The sequence below is a fragment of the Engraulis encrasicolus genome, chromosome 21 (genome assembly GCF_034702125.1).
Source record: "Engraulis encrasicolus isolate BLACKSEA-1 chromosome 21, IST_EnEncr_1.0, whole genome shotgun sequence".
Classification (NCBI taxonomy): Eukaryota; Metazoa; Chordata; class Actinopteri; order Clupeiformes; family Engraulidae; genus Engraulis; species Engraulis encrasicolus.
Window position 1 is genome coordinate 9,503,621 of NC_085877.1, and position 15,000 is coordinate 9,518,620.

Genomic DNA, 15,000 nt, shown 5'->3' on the forward strand with positions numbered 1-15,000 from the left:
CACTTTCCAAACCTGCAGACAGGGGGAGCCCTTCCTCAAAACCCCATTTTGTTCTCCTTAGTTCTCCATCTCCCTTTCAGGCCTTCCCTCTGTCTTCCTCTCTCTCTCTTCCCTCTCTTCCATTCCTCTGTCTTCTTCTCTCTCTCTCTTCTCATTTTCTCCACCCTTCTTTTATTCTTCTTCTTTTTATCTAACTCTCCTATCGAGTATATGCCTTAGATTTGTGGCTTATTCTGCGTCATTATATCTATCTCTCGATCTATCACTCCCTATCACTCTATCTATCTCTCTATCTGATCTATTATCTTTGCTTTAAAGTTCATGACTTTGTCCTTCAATTTCCCATGGATGTCCATAATAGTGTGTGTGTGCGTGAGTGCCTGTATGTGTGTGTGTGTGTGTGTGTGTGTGTGTGTGTGTGTGTGTGTGTGTGTGTGTGTGTGTGTGTGTGTGTGTGTGTGTGTGTGTGTGTGTGTGTGTGTGTGTGTGTGTGTGTGTGTGTGTGTGTGTGTGTGTGTGTGTGTGTGTGTGTGTGTGTATGTTTGGGATTATTTTTTAAATATCAATCTCTCTTGGAGTCTCTTCACTGTCTGCCTGTATCTCACCATCCCCACCAGCAACACACACACACACACACTCACACACACACACACACACACACACACACACACACGCACATGCACATATTGACCTTTGCCTGCTTGTCTTGTTGACTTGTTTTGCTGTTTGTTTGTTTGTTTGTTTGTTTGTCTGCGTGTCTATGGGCCTGATCAATAACAGCATTGACAGTGTTTGATCAGTGTCATCATAATACTAATCCCAGTCTTCATGTCACTCACCCCCCTTCCTCCTCCTCCTCACCCCCCCATAACCCAACCCACCCCCCCACCCAGGGAGCGTCTGGCTTGGATGGCAAGCCTGGATCAAGGGTGAGTCTCACACCCCCTCCACCCCCATCCCCCATCCCCATCCCCACCCCCACCCCTGTTTACCCTCAGCCTCCCCCACCATCAAGTTTCTCCATCCATCCACCCACGTCAGCAGATTATGCATATGTTCATAAACTCAGACGTATCTGATATCAGCCTTAAAGGTTCACTGTGTAGGATGGTGGCCAGAGTAGTTATTGCAACTATGCTGCTCATTGAAACAGTGCTGCCCATTGTCAAATTAGATATTTTCATGAATATTTACCTTAAGTACAGTACGTTTTGCAGCTAAAAATGCCTATTTCTGGAAATTCAAAATGGCAGACGATGGAGAAGATCCATGTAAGATTCATGTATGAAAAGTGCAATTTTCCCAGTCATAAAGAATACATAGCATTTGATGGTGGTGGTAGGTATTCATGAAAAAGCTAACATTTGTGAATGGGCAGCATGAATTTTGGAAATAAACTACTTAAAATATTACACAGTGCACCTTTAAAGGTTGATGGTAAAGGCAGTGGAGAGGAGGGTGTTAGAGGTGGGCATTCCAAAACTACGTACATTTCAATGCGGAAATCGAGTTACCGACACACTGAAAAGGAGGAATCCTATTCATTTTATATGGCAATGCCACAGGCTTCAGACACTTCCTCAGCCCGTTTCGCTGTGTTAATAATCATGTTATTAACACGATACATGTTAACAAAGGTGTTGTTAACACTATATTAACACCAGTGGGAACTCATTAACACACATTACCATTGCTGTTATCATCATGTGCCATAGCAGTGCACATGTGTCTCTCTGTGTGTGCACATGCATGGACGTCACTGCATTGGTGTGTTATTGCTGTTTTTTGTTCATGCTGTCTGGGTTAGACATGGTGCTACATATATGCAGACATACAAACAAGAACTATGTCCGCCATTTTTATTTTATATCATCAAAATGGCTTGATGGAGCAATTGAGTAAATCTTGATTGCGTGCTTAATGGCAAAGGTTGTGTGTGTGTGTGTGTGTGTGTGTGTGTGTGTGTGTGTGTGTGTGTGTGTGTGTGTGTGTGTGTGTGTGTGTGTGTGTGTGTGTGTGTGTGTGTGTGTGTGTGTGTGTGTGTGTGTGTATTTGGCATGCCTGCGCGCGTGCGTCTGTGCATGCATGAGTGTTTGCGTACTCTGTATTGAACGTCACGTTTGTCCCTTCACAGGGCATGGACGGCCCAATAGGTGCTTCAGGACCGGCTGGCCCAAAAGGAGACATTGTAAGTTACTGTGACTGCCTTTTGTCTAGTGATTCCCAACCTTTTTTGAACAAGTGCATCCTTGACCTCATCATACACCTGCCAATTATATCCTTAGAAAAAACAATAAAATTGACTAATGCCTGCCAGTTGCAACTCAGTGACCCCCTTCTCAGATGTTCAACATAGGTTCCGCTCTTCCTATATGCTGTATGTTGTATGTCTGGTCCAGAGGGAGGCATCACAAGTTCCACTCTACCTCAAACTTCTGGTCATATATATTATTAGATACAGAAGATGTGGTATTCCATAGTTTTCAAAAAGTCTTCCCACATAATCATTCCAGCCAATATAAACAATTATTGAAATCATCTGTGCTCAGAGCAGTAGTCTTTTGACAGTTAATTCTACTAAATAATTTGTAAATATTTACACTGGAATGTGATACACTGGTGACACCTGGAGAAGAACGGGCTACTCATTATCTTGCTGTATAGTTGGAATTACGCTCATCATCTACAAAATTTACAAAAAAAAAGTTTATAATGGAATATTAACAGCACATGTTTTTACTGTGTAGGGTGAAAAGGGTGCAGATGGGGAGCCTGGGCCTAGAGGGCCCTACGGCCTTCCCGTAAGTATCCTTGCCACATCACATACATCAGTGGCTACCAAACTTTTTCAGCGGGGACCCCCTTTTGGTTTTAAGAATATTTTTGTAATATTTTGTTAAATATTCAAATTGCCCGGACACTTTCTTGTCCATTAATATTGGTAGATTTTCCATTAATAGTTTGTTAGCGTTACTAGAGATCCACAGGACAGCAAATGCATCTATTCACCGTACATGTGAATACTGTTACTAACCAAATTATGGAATTATGTTAACTGCTAACCTCTGGATTGCTTGTTTTTATGCAATGTCCCTTTTGCCCGCGATCCCCCTTCACATGCGCGGTCGCGCGGTCTAGGGGACCTGAGACCCAGTTTGGGAACCATTGCAATACATGCAAGATATAGCCTACAATTATTGACCCCCTTCTTACAGAGCCGCTGTTACACCATTATTGTCAACAAAATTGTAATGACCAAGTCTTTATTGTTACTTAAGTCTCTCTGTAATGTCATATCACATTTTTTATGATGCAGAGTGTTTTCAGCAAAAAGTGAATCGGCCCGTCGATAGGCCCATTCTGTACATTTGCACTCACACACACCACATATTACAAATAATAATCAAAGCAATGTCATTGCAGGGCTCTCCTGGGACACCTGGGCAAGATGTGAGTTATTCATAAACACTTTTCAAAACTAATGATTCATCCAGTATGTGTATAAATGTTCATTTGAGTTTTTGTTTCTGGATGTGACTATTTAAAAGAAATTGAGCACAGTTACAATCTCAGAATATTGTGATTTTAAATGGAATGGCTGTAGTATTCAGTTTGCATGCAACTCATCTATACTCTTTATTCATTCAGACAGTGGCCATGTTCTGTGAATATCCCTGTTGCAGAACGCTGTTCCGCACATGGAAATGGAATATCCTGGAACTTGTTTTAAGCTGAATACTGATAGGCCACTATTCCATTTGAAACCAGAATACCCTGTGCACGTAACAGCACTCAGTGATTTCTAAGAACCCCTTTCTTTGTGTATCCCGTCCCTATCAATTACTATCAGCTTAGTGATATGGTGTTCCTTGGCCCAAGCCCAAGTGTGTGTGTGTGTGTGTGTGTGTGTGTGTGTGTGTGTGTGTGTGTGTGTGTGTGTGTGTGTGTGTGTGTGTGTGTGTGTGTGTGTGTGTGTGTGTGTGTGTGTGTTTGTGAATGGGAGAGAGAGAGACAGTACAAATGTGCATACTTATGTGCTGTTTATGCATATAAATAACACATTTGTGACAAGGTATGTACTGTATGGAAAGAGAGAGTGTGTGTAATGAGGCCGAGTTGTGTTTTTGCAGGGCATACCTGGTGCAAAGGGCGATAAGGGAGACGAGGGGGAGAGAGGAGAAAAGGTGATCTGGACGCGTGTGTGCGCTAACACTGAGGACGCGTGCTAGCTAGTTAGCTAAATAGCTAATTTAACCACAGCTAAATCGATCTCTCCTGTCACCAGACAGAGGCTGATTCAGGAACAGATCCAACGTGATCTGGTGAACTGATGATTTAGTGATCTGGTAGTCTGATGCAGAACCATGGAATTCAGAGTTGTGACAACAGGAAGTCGGTTGGTGACATGATTCACATAGATTCAAATAATTATAGGCTGCGGCTTTCTTTTTGCTATAGACTAAAGCAGAACCACTACATAAGAATCAAAGATGACGTAAAAATTCATTAAAATGAATTACATTTACCTTTACTGCACTTTCTGTGTTCAACACTTCCTGGAACTACTGTATTGTGTAACTTTGTCGATGGCAATCTCTGTGTCAAAGGCTCCATGAGCCGCCATCTTTGTGTAAAAATGGAACAAGGAGGTCAATTGGATTAGCCTATCTCTTACTTCCATGGGTCTGATCTGATGGTCCAGCTGACCAATGATCAGGTTACCAAGTCATGGTTCTGTTCCAGCATCAGCCTCTATCTGGCCCAGCTATGTCAATGGACCATCTACAATCCTCCATCAGGGCCTCAGTAGACAATTATTTTCAAAGATGTACTGTACAGTTAGTGTGACTGGTCAGTTTATTTATTTTCCAATTACGTCTTCCAGGGTACGTGTCCGAGCCCAGCATTAAATTAAAGCAGTCAAACTGTTCACACATTTTCTTGCTCCACCCATTTTCGCATCCCATCTATCTAAGGAATTCCCATGAATGCAGCCATCTTTTTTGTCCCACAATTCACCTGGGAAAACAACAAGCGTTTGCTTTTCAGAGCCTGTTACATTTTTGCAAGTTGCTCAAAAACTTTATCTGTGAGCTGATCTCTCCTCATTCTGGTGGAATGAGGACTGAGATGCTCATTGTACAAAAGCTACACTCTTCAATGCAATTCTTATTTTCTTATTATCATTATTATTTAGTGGGTTAGGTTGATGCACCAACCACATCGAGAGTGTGGATTTTCTACAACAAACTAATCCCATTGCTGATTTTTACAACAGTTTGGAGCTGAGTGCACTTCCTAAAAGGCTGCGCTTCCCAAAATCTCTTAATTTCTTAAATAGTACTTAAACCTACAGCAAGTAGTACTTAAATACGAGGTGCCCCATAGGCAATATATCAGAAATAGGTTTCACCTAGGTCACTTACCTCACAGACTTAATGCAGGCATTTTTTATACAGTATATACCAATATTGTATGTAGGCCTATAAAATTATTAATGTACGTACAGTATGTATATACTTTTAGCTATGTGGTACCTCAGCTACTAAGGCTTACGTACTACTTACTACATCTTTTTGTAACTCAGCCCTGGAAGAATGACAATCTTCAGAGACATTTTGCCCAGATGATTGACAGCATCTGACACATCATTTCAAAGACATTGTGAAGTTGTACAGATAGTCCATTGACAGCCACAGCCAGGTTAGCATAGCTTACTGGCTTATTTTTCCTGCTATTGCTTACCCTCTCACTTGCTCACTCACTCACCTTGGCGTAAAACACAGCACATCAGATGCTGTCTGCATGTGGCCCTCTCAGGCTCTCTAATTTGTATAAGCCACTGACACACTGCAGGCATCTTTACATTGGTTGGGTGCTTTGGTAGACTTTCTCTCTCTCTCTCTCTCTCTCTCTCTCTCTCTCTCTCTCTCTCTCTCTCTCTCTCTCTCTCTCTCTCTCTCTCTCTCTCTCTCTCTCTCTCTCTCTCTCTCTCTCTCTCTCTCTCTCTCACACACACACACACACACACACACACACACACACACACACACACACACACACACACACACACACACACACACCTGGACGTTTTGGTTACAAAAATATGTGGATGATATCCATACACAAACTGAATGATCATTTTTCCCCAACAGTATCTGTAATAACCAACAGAATTTAAAGGGCATATACTGCCCCATGACATTTCAGTTTCTGCATTTCATTGATGTCCATGTCCATCACAATCACCAGGACAGAACATCTTAGCCAAAATTCATTCCATATATGATTTATGTTTCCACATCATATCTTCATCTGCGTTTTAGACACATTTGCAGAATGCATCGATATACTGTGCAGCGTAAATATGCCTGCAGTGTTTAGCCTTGCTTTGTGTGGCCTCTTAGTTTGTGTAATTTCTTTCTGATAATAACTATATCCCCTTCATTTTACTCATTCATCCATTCACCTTATAATTTGGTTCATTGGCTGAGCTCAGTTTGCATACCAATGTCATACCAAATTATTTTATATCTTTCTTTTGGTCAGTAATATTTTGCATAATTTCGGTCATCTTGGCAGCCATTCAGTTATTTGGTTCAATCAATCAATCAATCAATCAATCAATCAATCAATCAATCAATCAATCAATCAATCAATTGCTCAGTCAATCAATCAACCAAGTTCTCCAGTCAGCTAATCAGAGATAGTATGAGGTTACGTTGACCAAAGCCTTCTTAAGAGTGGAGATACCTTGTAGACATCATGCAATGAGTTCTGACAAGGGATATGGTTTTCAATGTGGGTTGTTTGTCTCTTTTGTTTGTTTGTTTGTTTGTTTGTTTGTTTGTCTGTTTGTTTGTGTTTGTTTGCATCTTCTTCATTGGGGTTGTTGTGATGAAGTGTTCTTTTCCTCTTCTGGCATCCTTTCTGTCTTTTTTTCTTCTTAAATTAAATGATTGGTCGTTGAAGTGTTCTCTTACCCTTACTAATGTCCTTACTAATATTGTCTACCTCCACCCCTAGATGAACCTCCCTACCCTCTCCCTCCCTTCCCCTCCGTCTCTCCCTCTTTTCCTCCATGATCAGAGAATCAGCCTCTCGTCCTCTCTCCTCCTTGTAATCCTTTTCTTCCTGAAGACCAACCCAGTCCTTTAATTCTTTCTTTCCCTTTAACAGTGACTCTTCCCTTCCACCTCTGCATCGGTGCACCTTCCTTGGCCACTGCCTCTTGTCCCTTTAATACCTGTTCTATTTTTCAGAGGCTTGACACGTTCCTTTGTTCCTTCCTTGTCCACTGACCCTTGACCTCATGTCCGCTGCCTTCTTTAAAGGTGCACTGTGTAATAATGTGTGTATGTTTAGTCGTTCCTTTCCCGAATTCATGCTGCTCATTAACAAATGTTACCCTTTTCATGAATACCTACCGCCACCATTGACTTCTAAGTATTCATGATGATTGGAAAAATAGCGTTTTTAGCCATTTTTTATTCATGAAAATGTGGATCTTCTACATGTTTAAATGAGCAGCATAGTTGCAATACCTATCTGACCACCATTCTACACGCTGCACCTTTAACATTTCCTTGTCCTCTACAAAAGTGGAAACTGTCCCTGTTAGTCCTTTAGTCCTCCACTACCTCACTAAAAGAGGGTGCTGCTTATATTAATTATTGTCTTTTGAATTGCTGTGTCCTGACTCAGTGAGGGTGACCAACACAGATAATATATTTTTCACATCTCTAATGTGGATTTGTGACATTGTAGATAGTTGCTAGTATAGCACACTGTCATCTTGGTTTTAAATGTGCACACTGGTCATCCTCACTGACTCCAGAACCCGTTGTCCTCAGCTGTTTGAATGTCAAGTCCAAACGGTGAATCCAGAATATCCACCTGTCCACATTACATTTAACTTCATGTAGTGACTGTGTCAGTGCCACTGCTGTGTACACTATCTAGTGACCAGATGGCCATTTTGGGTGCAACCAGTATGTCATGCTGAGCCATAGGGGTGTGCAAAATAATCGTCATATCGATGCATCGCGATACTTACTCTCACGATACAATGCATTGATTCATGACAAGGTATCGTGATACTTATTTTCTCAATATACTGCATGGATTCATGACAATTGATTATTTGATAGCAATAAAATTCGATTTGCCATGGGTTATTTTGTTCAGTAGAGAATATGTAATATTTCTGTTGTGATGTAAGCTCTCTCCCAGATGATAGAATGCTTAAATAGAATGAACTGACTTAAGAAAGCTACACAGCAACTGACAAATAAGCTGTATTTTACACATTTACTGAAGTAAATATCGCAATGCATCACAGTAGTACATGAATCGCAATGCATCGTGATAGAATCGCATCGTGGCATGTGTATTGTGATGTGCATCGAATCGTGAACCCTTTGCCAATACCCACCCCTACTGAGCCACTGTGTCCACAGCTGAATGCAGAATCAAAAGGAAAATCAAAATATCCACTTGGACACTATCTAGTGAATAGTAGGCTGTTTTGGACAAAGCCATTTTGGAGTCCATAGTGTATGATCACAACTCGTCAATTTCGGACTACCTGACCAGACTGCAATTTTTGATGTATGACATATTTTAAGCTATGTCCCAGTAGTCAAAATGTGACCTGTGCCTCAAAGGCGCCCCGTTGTGGCAGCATAACCTCACTGACAGTTATTCTTAGGGAAAGGTCTACTAGGTTTAGCCTACATAGTCAAAATTTGCAGTCTGGTCAACAGTTGTCAGAAATTGACAAGTTGGGATGAGACTGTGTTGACTGAGTACACAATCCTTTTTTGCGGTGGGTTAATTCAAATATAGCTCTAATAATGTTGGCCCTACGCACTGAGAGTTGAATTAACAGTGCAGAATGTGCAGAGTAACGCTACAATTATATGGGGACGATCAAAACAGAAGACTATTTTTCTTCACTTTTTCTATGCCGTTTATACGAGGATGATTGGGAGTGAAAAGGACAAAATATTTTATCGGAAGTGTCTTTTGTTTACACGACAACCGCACTGTCGGGGTCTGAAAACACAAAAATTGTGACGAAGTGTGACGTAAATGTGTATGCGATGGGAACATGTTTGCCTTTTTTGCTGTTTAGATGCCGTGTAGAGGCGCAACCTGTGTCATCTTCAAAACTCCCCACTCTTAACTTGTAATAGACGTTATAAATGTTCTGTTACCAGAATGGCAACAACTAAATCGTGATGTATTACTAAAGGCCCTGTTTTATGTCATAGTAGTGTAATACTGTGGTAGTTGAGTTCTCAATGGCTATTACAGTGTTCCACTGGTGGAACGGCGTGCATTATGGGGCTATGAGAGTCTAAAGATTCTTAAGAGTCTTAAGGTTTTTGTGTTTGCAGACCCTGATGGCACAGTTATAGTGTAAACAAAAGTCAATTCCGATGCCACATCTTTTGGTACAATGGAATAACTGATGCTATGTACTATTGTGTGCTAGTGTTGTAATAACAGCATATATTTACTTATACTTACTTTGGTCAACTCTGTACTGACCTGACCTGACTGAACCATTGTGTCCACAGGGGGAGAAGGGCAAGAAGGGCAAAAAGGGCCCCAAGGGGGAAAAAGGAGAGCAGGGGGCACCTGGCCTTGACGCCCCTTGTCCATTGGTATGTCCCGGATGGCGACCATCATCGCCGTATTCCTTTGCAGGTTTTCTCTCTCTCTTGTAACGAAGCCAAGCAAGACAACAAAGAAATTGTGCACAGGAAGCATTGCGTGACAACAAAGTACCACGGATGTCCAGAATCCAGACAGAAAATCTCCCAAAACCTCGGCCAACACCCAAACCCAAACCCAAACCCAAACCCATTCCCTCCCCCTCCCTTCCTATTATCTCAACCTTAAGGGAAAAGCGAACCCCATCCCTTTAATACCTGACACAGATCTTGCAGTTCCTTACCAATTACCAAAGTCACACTGAATACAATGCAATGCAGTGTTAATAAAACTACTATAGAATATCTGTATAATCCATGTCTAATAATAATTGTAAATATTTACACACTGTAAATTGGCACCATTCCATCAAGCCTGTGGGTAAAGGTATGGTATTAGGGAAGGGGTCGCTTCTCTCTGCCCAGTCCCAATGGTGGGGTCGACTGCAGCCTGTATTCCTCTAACCCTCTGACTTTCTCCTGTATGTCCCTGAAGCCAGTAGCCCTGTAACCCTCTGACTTTCTCCTGTATGTCCCTGAAGCCAGTAGCCCTGTAACCCTCTGACTTTCTCCTGGATGTCCCTGTAACTCTCTCAGTCTCCCTCTGTGTCCCCCAGTACCTTCCCTAACACTCTCTCTTCACAGTATATGTCCTAGGGTTTCCAGGTCTAACCCTCTCTCTTTCCCAGTGTTATACCTCCCAGTATGTCCCCAGTCTCCCAGTAACCCTCCCAGTTTGTAACCTTCCCAGTTTCCTCTGCCAGGGGTTCCGGGGCTTTAAGGGGGACAAGGGGGAGCCAGGGCAGCCTGGTCTGGACGGGCTCGATGCCCCATGCCAGTTGGTACAGTATCCTCTTTTCCTCTTTTCCCATTTTCCCCTTTTCCGGTGCATGCCTTGTGCTTTCCTCCAGTGTCTTGTGCTTTCCTGTAGTATGGGCTTGTTGCCCTATGCCAGTCGGTACAGAGTACTCCCCTCTTTTCCCCTTTTCATCTTTTCCTGTGCATACCCTCTACTTTCATTCACATAGTATGGGCTCGATGCCCATGCCAGTTTCCTCTCTCTTCATCTCCTCTTTTCTCTCTTCCTTTTTCTTCTGCTTCTGACTGCATGCCTGCGCTCTGCTCTGACCAACATGCTACGGGCCCTGTGCCAGCTCGAACAGTGGCCACGTTCATGATGTCGCAATGCTGTGCACACAGGCACAGTGCAATCACAATGCTTTCTGGTTAGAATTGTCTAGTCAGAATGCATTGTGCATTTGCACTGTAAACATTTGGGCAGATTGGGCAGCATGCAGCACCAGGAACATGCCCAGTATTTTCTTTCACACAAATAGCATGGATCCCTTCCATTATCCTAACTCCCATCCTCAAATGACACCCCTTGCTGACACCCCGCCTATGTGGAGAAAACAGTAAAGTTTCCCCACAACATCTTTTGAGGGACTTTTGCCCCATTCACTATCCTAATTGCAATTGATAAAATGACCTTTGAATTGCGCTTTTGTAACATACTGAATTAAACTTCTGTCATCAATGATGTCTTGCGACATCATCACTAGGCCACAAGCACAAGGGAGGCCGGGAGTTAGGATAGTGGAAAGAACTCCAATCTCAGCCCCTCACCCGCTTCTCCTCATCCTCTTCCTGCATGCTCACCTCTTACTCTGGCTGTCATCCAATCACATTCAGTCATTCTAACCGCATGCTGACCTATGAGATCACAGAGGTCAGTCATCCTGACTAGTCCTTGTTGGGTGAATGTGGAACCATATTTCAGTAAATGAGTATGAGTAATAACTATCATTTAGTCCAAAGCTTGATTCCTTGCCTTCCTAACATTCCCAGTCTCTTGCTGTATTTAAATCTGTCAAGTAATATGTTATGTTAAGGTGTCTACATGAGAGAGTTATAAGTATGTTAAACTCTTCACAGACACGTTGGGGATATTAGTAAACACGCCTAACACCTCAAAAGGGTTCAGGTTTGCAAACGCAGCCTTATATCACTCTTATGTACACACCTTCTTTCAAAATGTTTCCTTAATAGTCAGAAAAGTCCCAATGCTTGATGTGCTCCTCCTTAGTGTGCCCCTCTGTATGAAGTCTTAATTTTCCTCTCCTTCCAGTCTACTATAAAACAAACCTTCACTTTTCCTAATTCTTGTCCAAAGCTCCTGTCCCCCTCAATAATTTCCTCTTCAATCTGCCCCTCTGTCTGAAATGCTCACTCCTTCATCTTAATGCCTGTCCAAGAACTATGTACTCCCAATGCTTTCCACCCTTGTCTACTCCCCACTATAAAGCCTTTACTCCCTTATTTTACTACCTGTCCAATAGCTAGCCCAAATGCACAGTTCCTCAGTTTGTCCCTCTTTATGGAATCTCTATCCCTTTGTCTTACCTGTCCGAAATTCTTCTCCTGCTCTCCAACCTGTTACTTTGGTACAAAGCCTTCAGGTGACACTGTCCCATTTTTGGAAATACAATGTAAGCTCCTTTCCCATCTCTCCGAGGGTAAATGAGTTTTGAATAAATGAGTTTTACCTCTATTCAGCCAGCTGTTTCCTGTGACTTCCTTCCTTCCTTCCTGTCCCCCAGGCTAATGCCCTGCAGTACCACATTTAAACATTGTGTAGAATTCTCGGCATCTTCACTATTTAAACACCATGTCGTCTGAAGTTGAGAAGTGTAACAACATAAACAACAAACGAAACAAGTTGATTTCCAAGGCTGATTTGACAGATAACGATATTCCCGAGTCAGCATAACAATCAACGAACGTAGCAAATCTGCAGTCAGGCAAGGGCTGCGCTTGCCTGGGAAATCCCATGCTGCTTTGCACAATCATTCCCATCTGAAAGACAGCAAGGACTCTATCCATCAACGAGGGTTCCAGATATTGGGCTCCAATCAGAGGGCAGGAGGAGTGGAAAGGCAATGAATGCAGTTTATTTATATAGATACAACTTTCCTGATTGGCTATAGGCTAATTATATGGCAACTGACACATTCGTAACCCCGAATAAATGGCTATGGTCAATCGTTTACCACTCCTTTCCTACAAGAAATTGCATAGATAGCCTCCAGACTATCTCACTTGTGAGATCATCTGGTGTTAACTAGACAAGGGCTGTGCAGTGATATGATACTGTAGTTTCTACAGACAGGTCCAGACATTCAGAAATCGTCTGAAGAAACTACAGTTCTGTTGTTCCATATCATTGCGATGCCGGAGATCCCACACAATGTTTAAGTGTAATGCTGCCGGGCGTTAGCTTAGGTGACAGCTGTTACAATGAGCACACTAGCAAGTTGTGTCACCAGACACAGGGAACAGCTGGATGAACAGGAGAGATGTAAAACTCATTTATTTAACCCAAGGAAAGATGGAAAAATAGCTAATTTCCAAAAATGAGATTGTATCGCTTTAAATCCTCAATATCTTACCTATCCAGTGCTTTCTGCTGAATGCTCTACTCCCCTGAACCCAGATACTCCCATGTATGACCTAGTATCCATAACTAGTACCAATGCTTTCCTCCCCAGTCTGCTGTCCTTTATCTAAATACCTATTGTATAACTAGTGTTTGTGTGTCCCTTTTCAGTCTGCCTTATCAGAGGACTTGCTGAATTACTAGCCGGGCGTTAGCTTAGGTGACAGCTGTTACAATGAGCACACTAGCAAGTTGTGTCACCAGACACAGGGAACAGCTGGATGAACAGGAGAGATGTAAAACTCATTTATTTAACCCAAGGAAAGATGGAAAAATAGCTAATTTCCAAAAATGAGATTGTATCGCTTTAAATCCTCAATATCTTACCTATCCAGTGCTTTCTGCTGAATGCTCTACTCCCCTGAACCCAGATACTCCCATGTATGACCTAGTATCCATAACTAGTACCAATGCTTTCCTCCCCAGTCTGCTGTCCTTTATCTAAATACCTATTGTATAACTAGTGTTTGTGTGTCCCTTTTCAGTCTGCCTTATCAGAGGACTTGCTGAATTACTAGCCTGAGTTTCTTTCTATTCAGTCTACTACTTTACTCCCCTTCCTTATCTTATCCTCTTGGGTGTCCTTTAACTGAAGGTTTCAGTCTGAAGTCTCACTGCTCCCTTCCTCAGTTGGACACCTTATCCTAAAGTTCCTCCCTGTCTACAATTAAGATATCATTATGTGTCCCAAACCACCAGTCCCCTTCCCAATACTCCCTTATCCTAAACTTCCTCCCTGTCTGTATTTGCCAAGTCGCAATATGTCTCAACTCACCAGATCCCTTCCTCCCCCCCCCTCCAACCCAACTGTCTCTAACAACACCTCACTCCTCAAACCCTAATGATGGCCAATCTCTTCATCTGCTCTGACCAAATAGCCCCTTTTCAAACCAAAATCACACAGTATCCCAATCCAGAGTCTACCTTTACCTGTCCCAGCCCACTATACACATTCCCTCCTCCGCCCCGAGGCCAAATGTGGTGTCCTTTACAAACCCAAGCTCCACCTACACATATGTACTCCATTAACTGGACAGACCTGGCACGGTGGGGAAAGACCACATGGGAAGACCTACAGTAGAATTATGTCATTACGTTTTCTTGTGTTTTTTTATGCAGCGAAAATGTGGTATAGTGTGCATTAAGATGGGTTAGCTTTTATATTGTATTGCACTTTGTATGCTACAGGAACATAAATATTAAATCAATACATTAATAATTCATAATAATAGTAACCATAATAATTTGATTGAAACTCTGTTGCAATGAAACTGTGTTATGAACCTACTCAAAGCCATATCATCCAACGCAGCATGCACCATCACTTACACTCTACTAATAAGAACTAGATAAAGGATAATAGAGAAATCAAATGAGACTAACAAGACAGTAATGTATGTAAAAACTTGGCATGTATGAAATATGCCAAAGTAGGCCTATATAGTTATTTAATAAGTATATGTTAAAAAAAGTGCATGCAGTGCATGATTCCATGAGACACAAATTGTGCTGTAATGTAAAGTTCAGTGGTTCCCAAACTTTTGCACATAAGAATATAAACACCAAACATTATTTGTCTGTCAATCTTAATAGATCTGAATTTGATATTCCCAATAAAAGTAAAAACATAATTGGTCTTATAAATTAGTAATATTACAAAATCATTTATGGAGTCATGTTAACTTTTAACCTGTGTTTCCCCTCATATTTATAAAAAGTCCATTCTGTCTGCCATCCGTTCGCAGTATATCCGTGACTCCCTAGAGGTCCCGATCCCCAGTTTGG

At 42.0% G+C, this 15,000-nt stretch overlaps 1 protein-coding gene across 5 annotated transcripts in view; it reads left to right on the top strand.

The window, feature by feature from the left end:
• LOC134437515 (collagen alpha-1(XXV) chain-like) overlaps nucleotides 1-15,000 on the top strand; it is a 29,435-nt gene that overhangs the window by 12,620 nt on the left and 1,815 nt on the right. For 2 of the 5 annotated variants that reach the window (XM_063187002.1, XM_063187003.1), the window contains 5 exons: nucleotides 894-929; nucleotides 2,135-2,188; nucleotides 2,748-2,801; nucleotides 3,424-3,450; nucleotides 9,585-9,671. In XM_063187002.1, the coding sequence (XP_063043072.1) occupies nucleotides 894-929; nucleotides 2,135-2,188; nucleotides 2,748-2,801; nucleotides 3,424-3,450; nucleotides 9,585-9,671 (258 nt within the window). Of the gene's footprint in view, nucleotides 1-893; nucleotides 930-2,134; nucleotides 2,189-2,747; nucleotides 2,802-3,423; nucleotides 3,451-4,130; nucleotides 4,632-9,584; nucleotides 9,672-15,000 lie in introns of those variants that run through there. The other 3 variants (XM_063187006.1, XM_063187007.1, XM_063187005.1) reach the window with 2 other exon arrangements.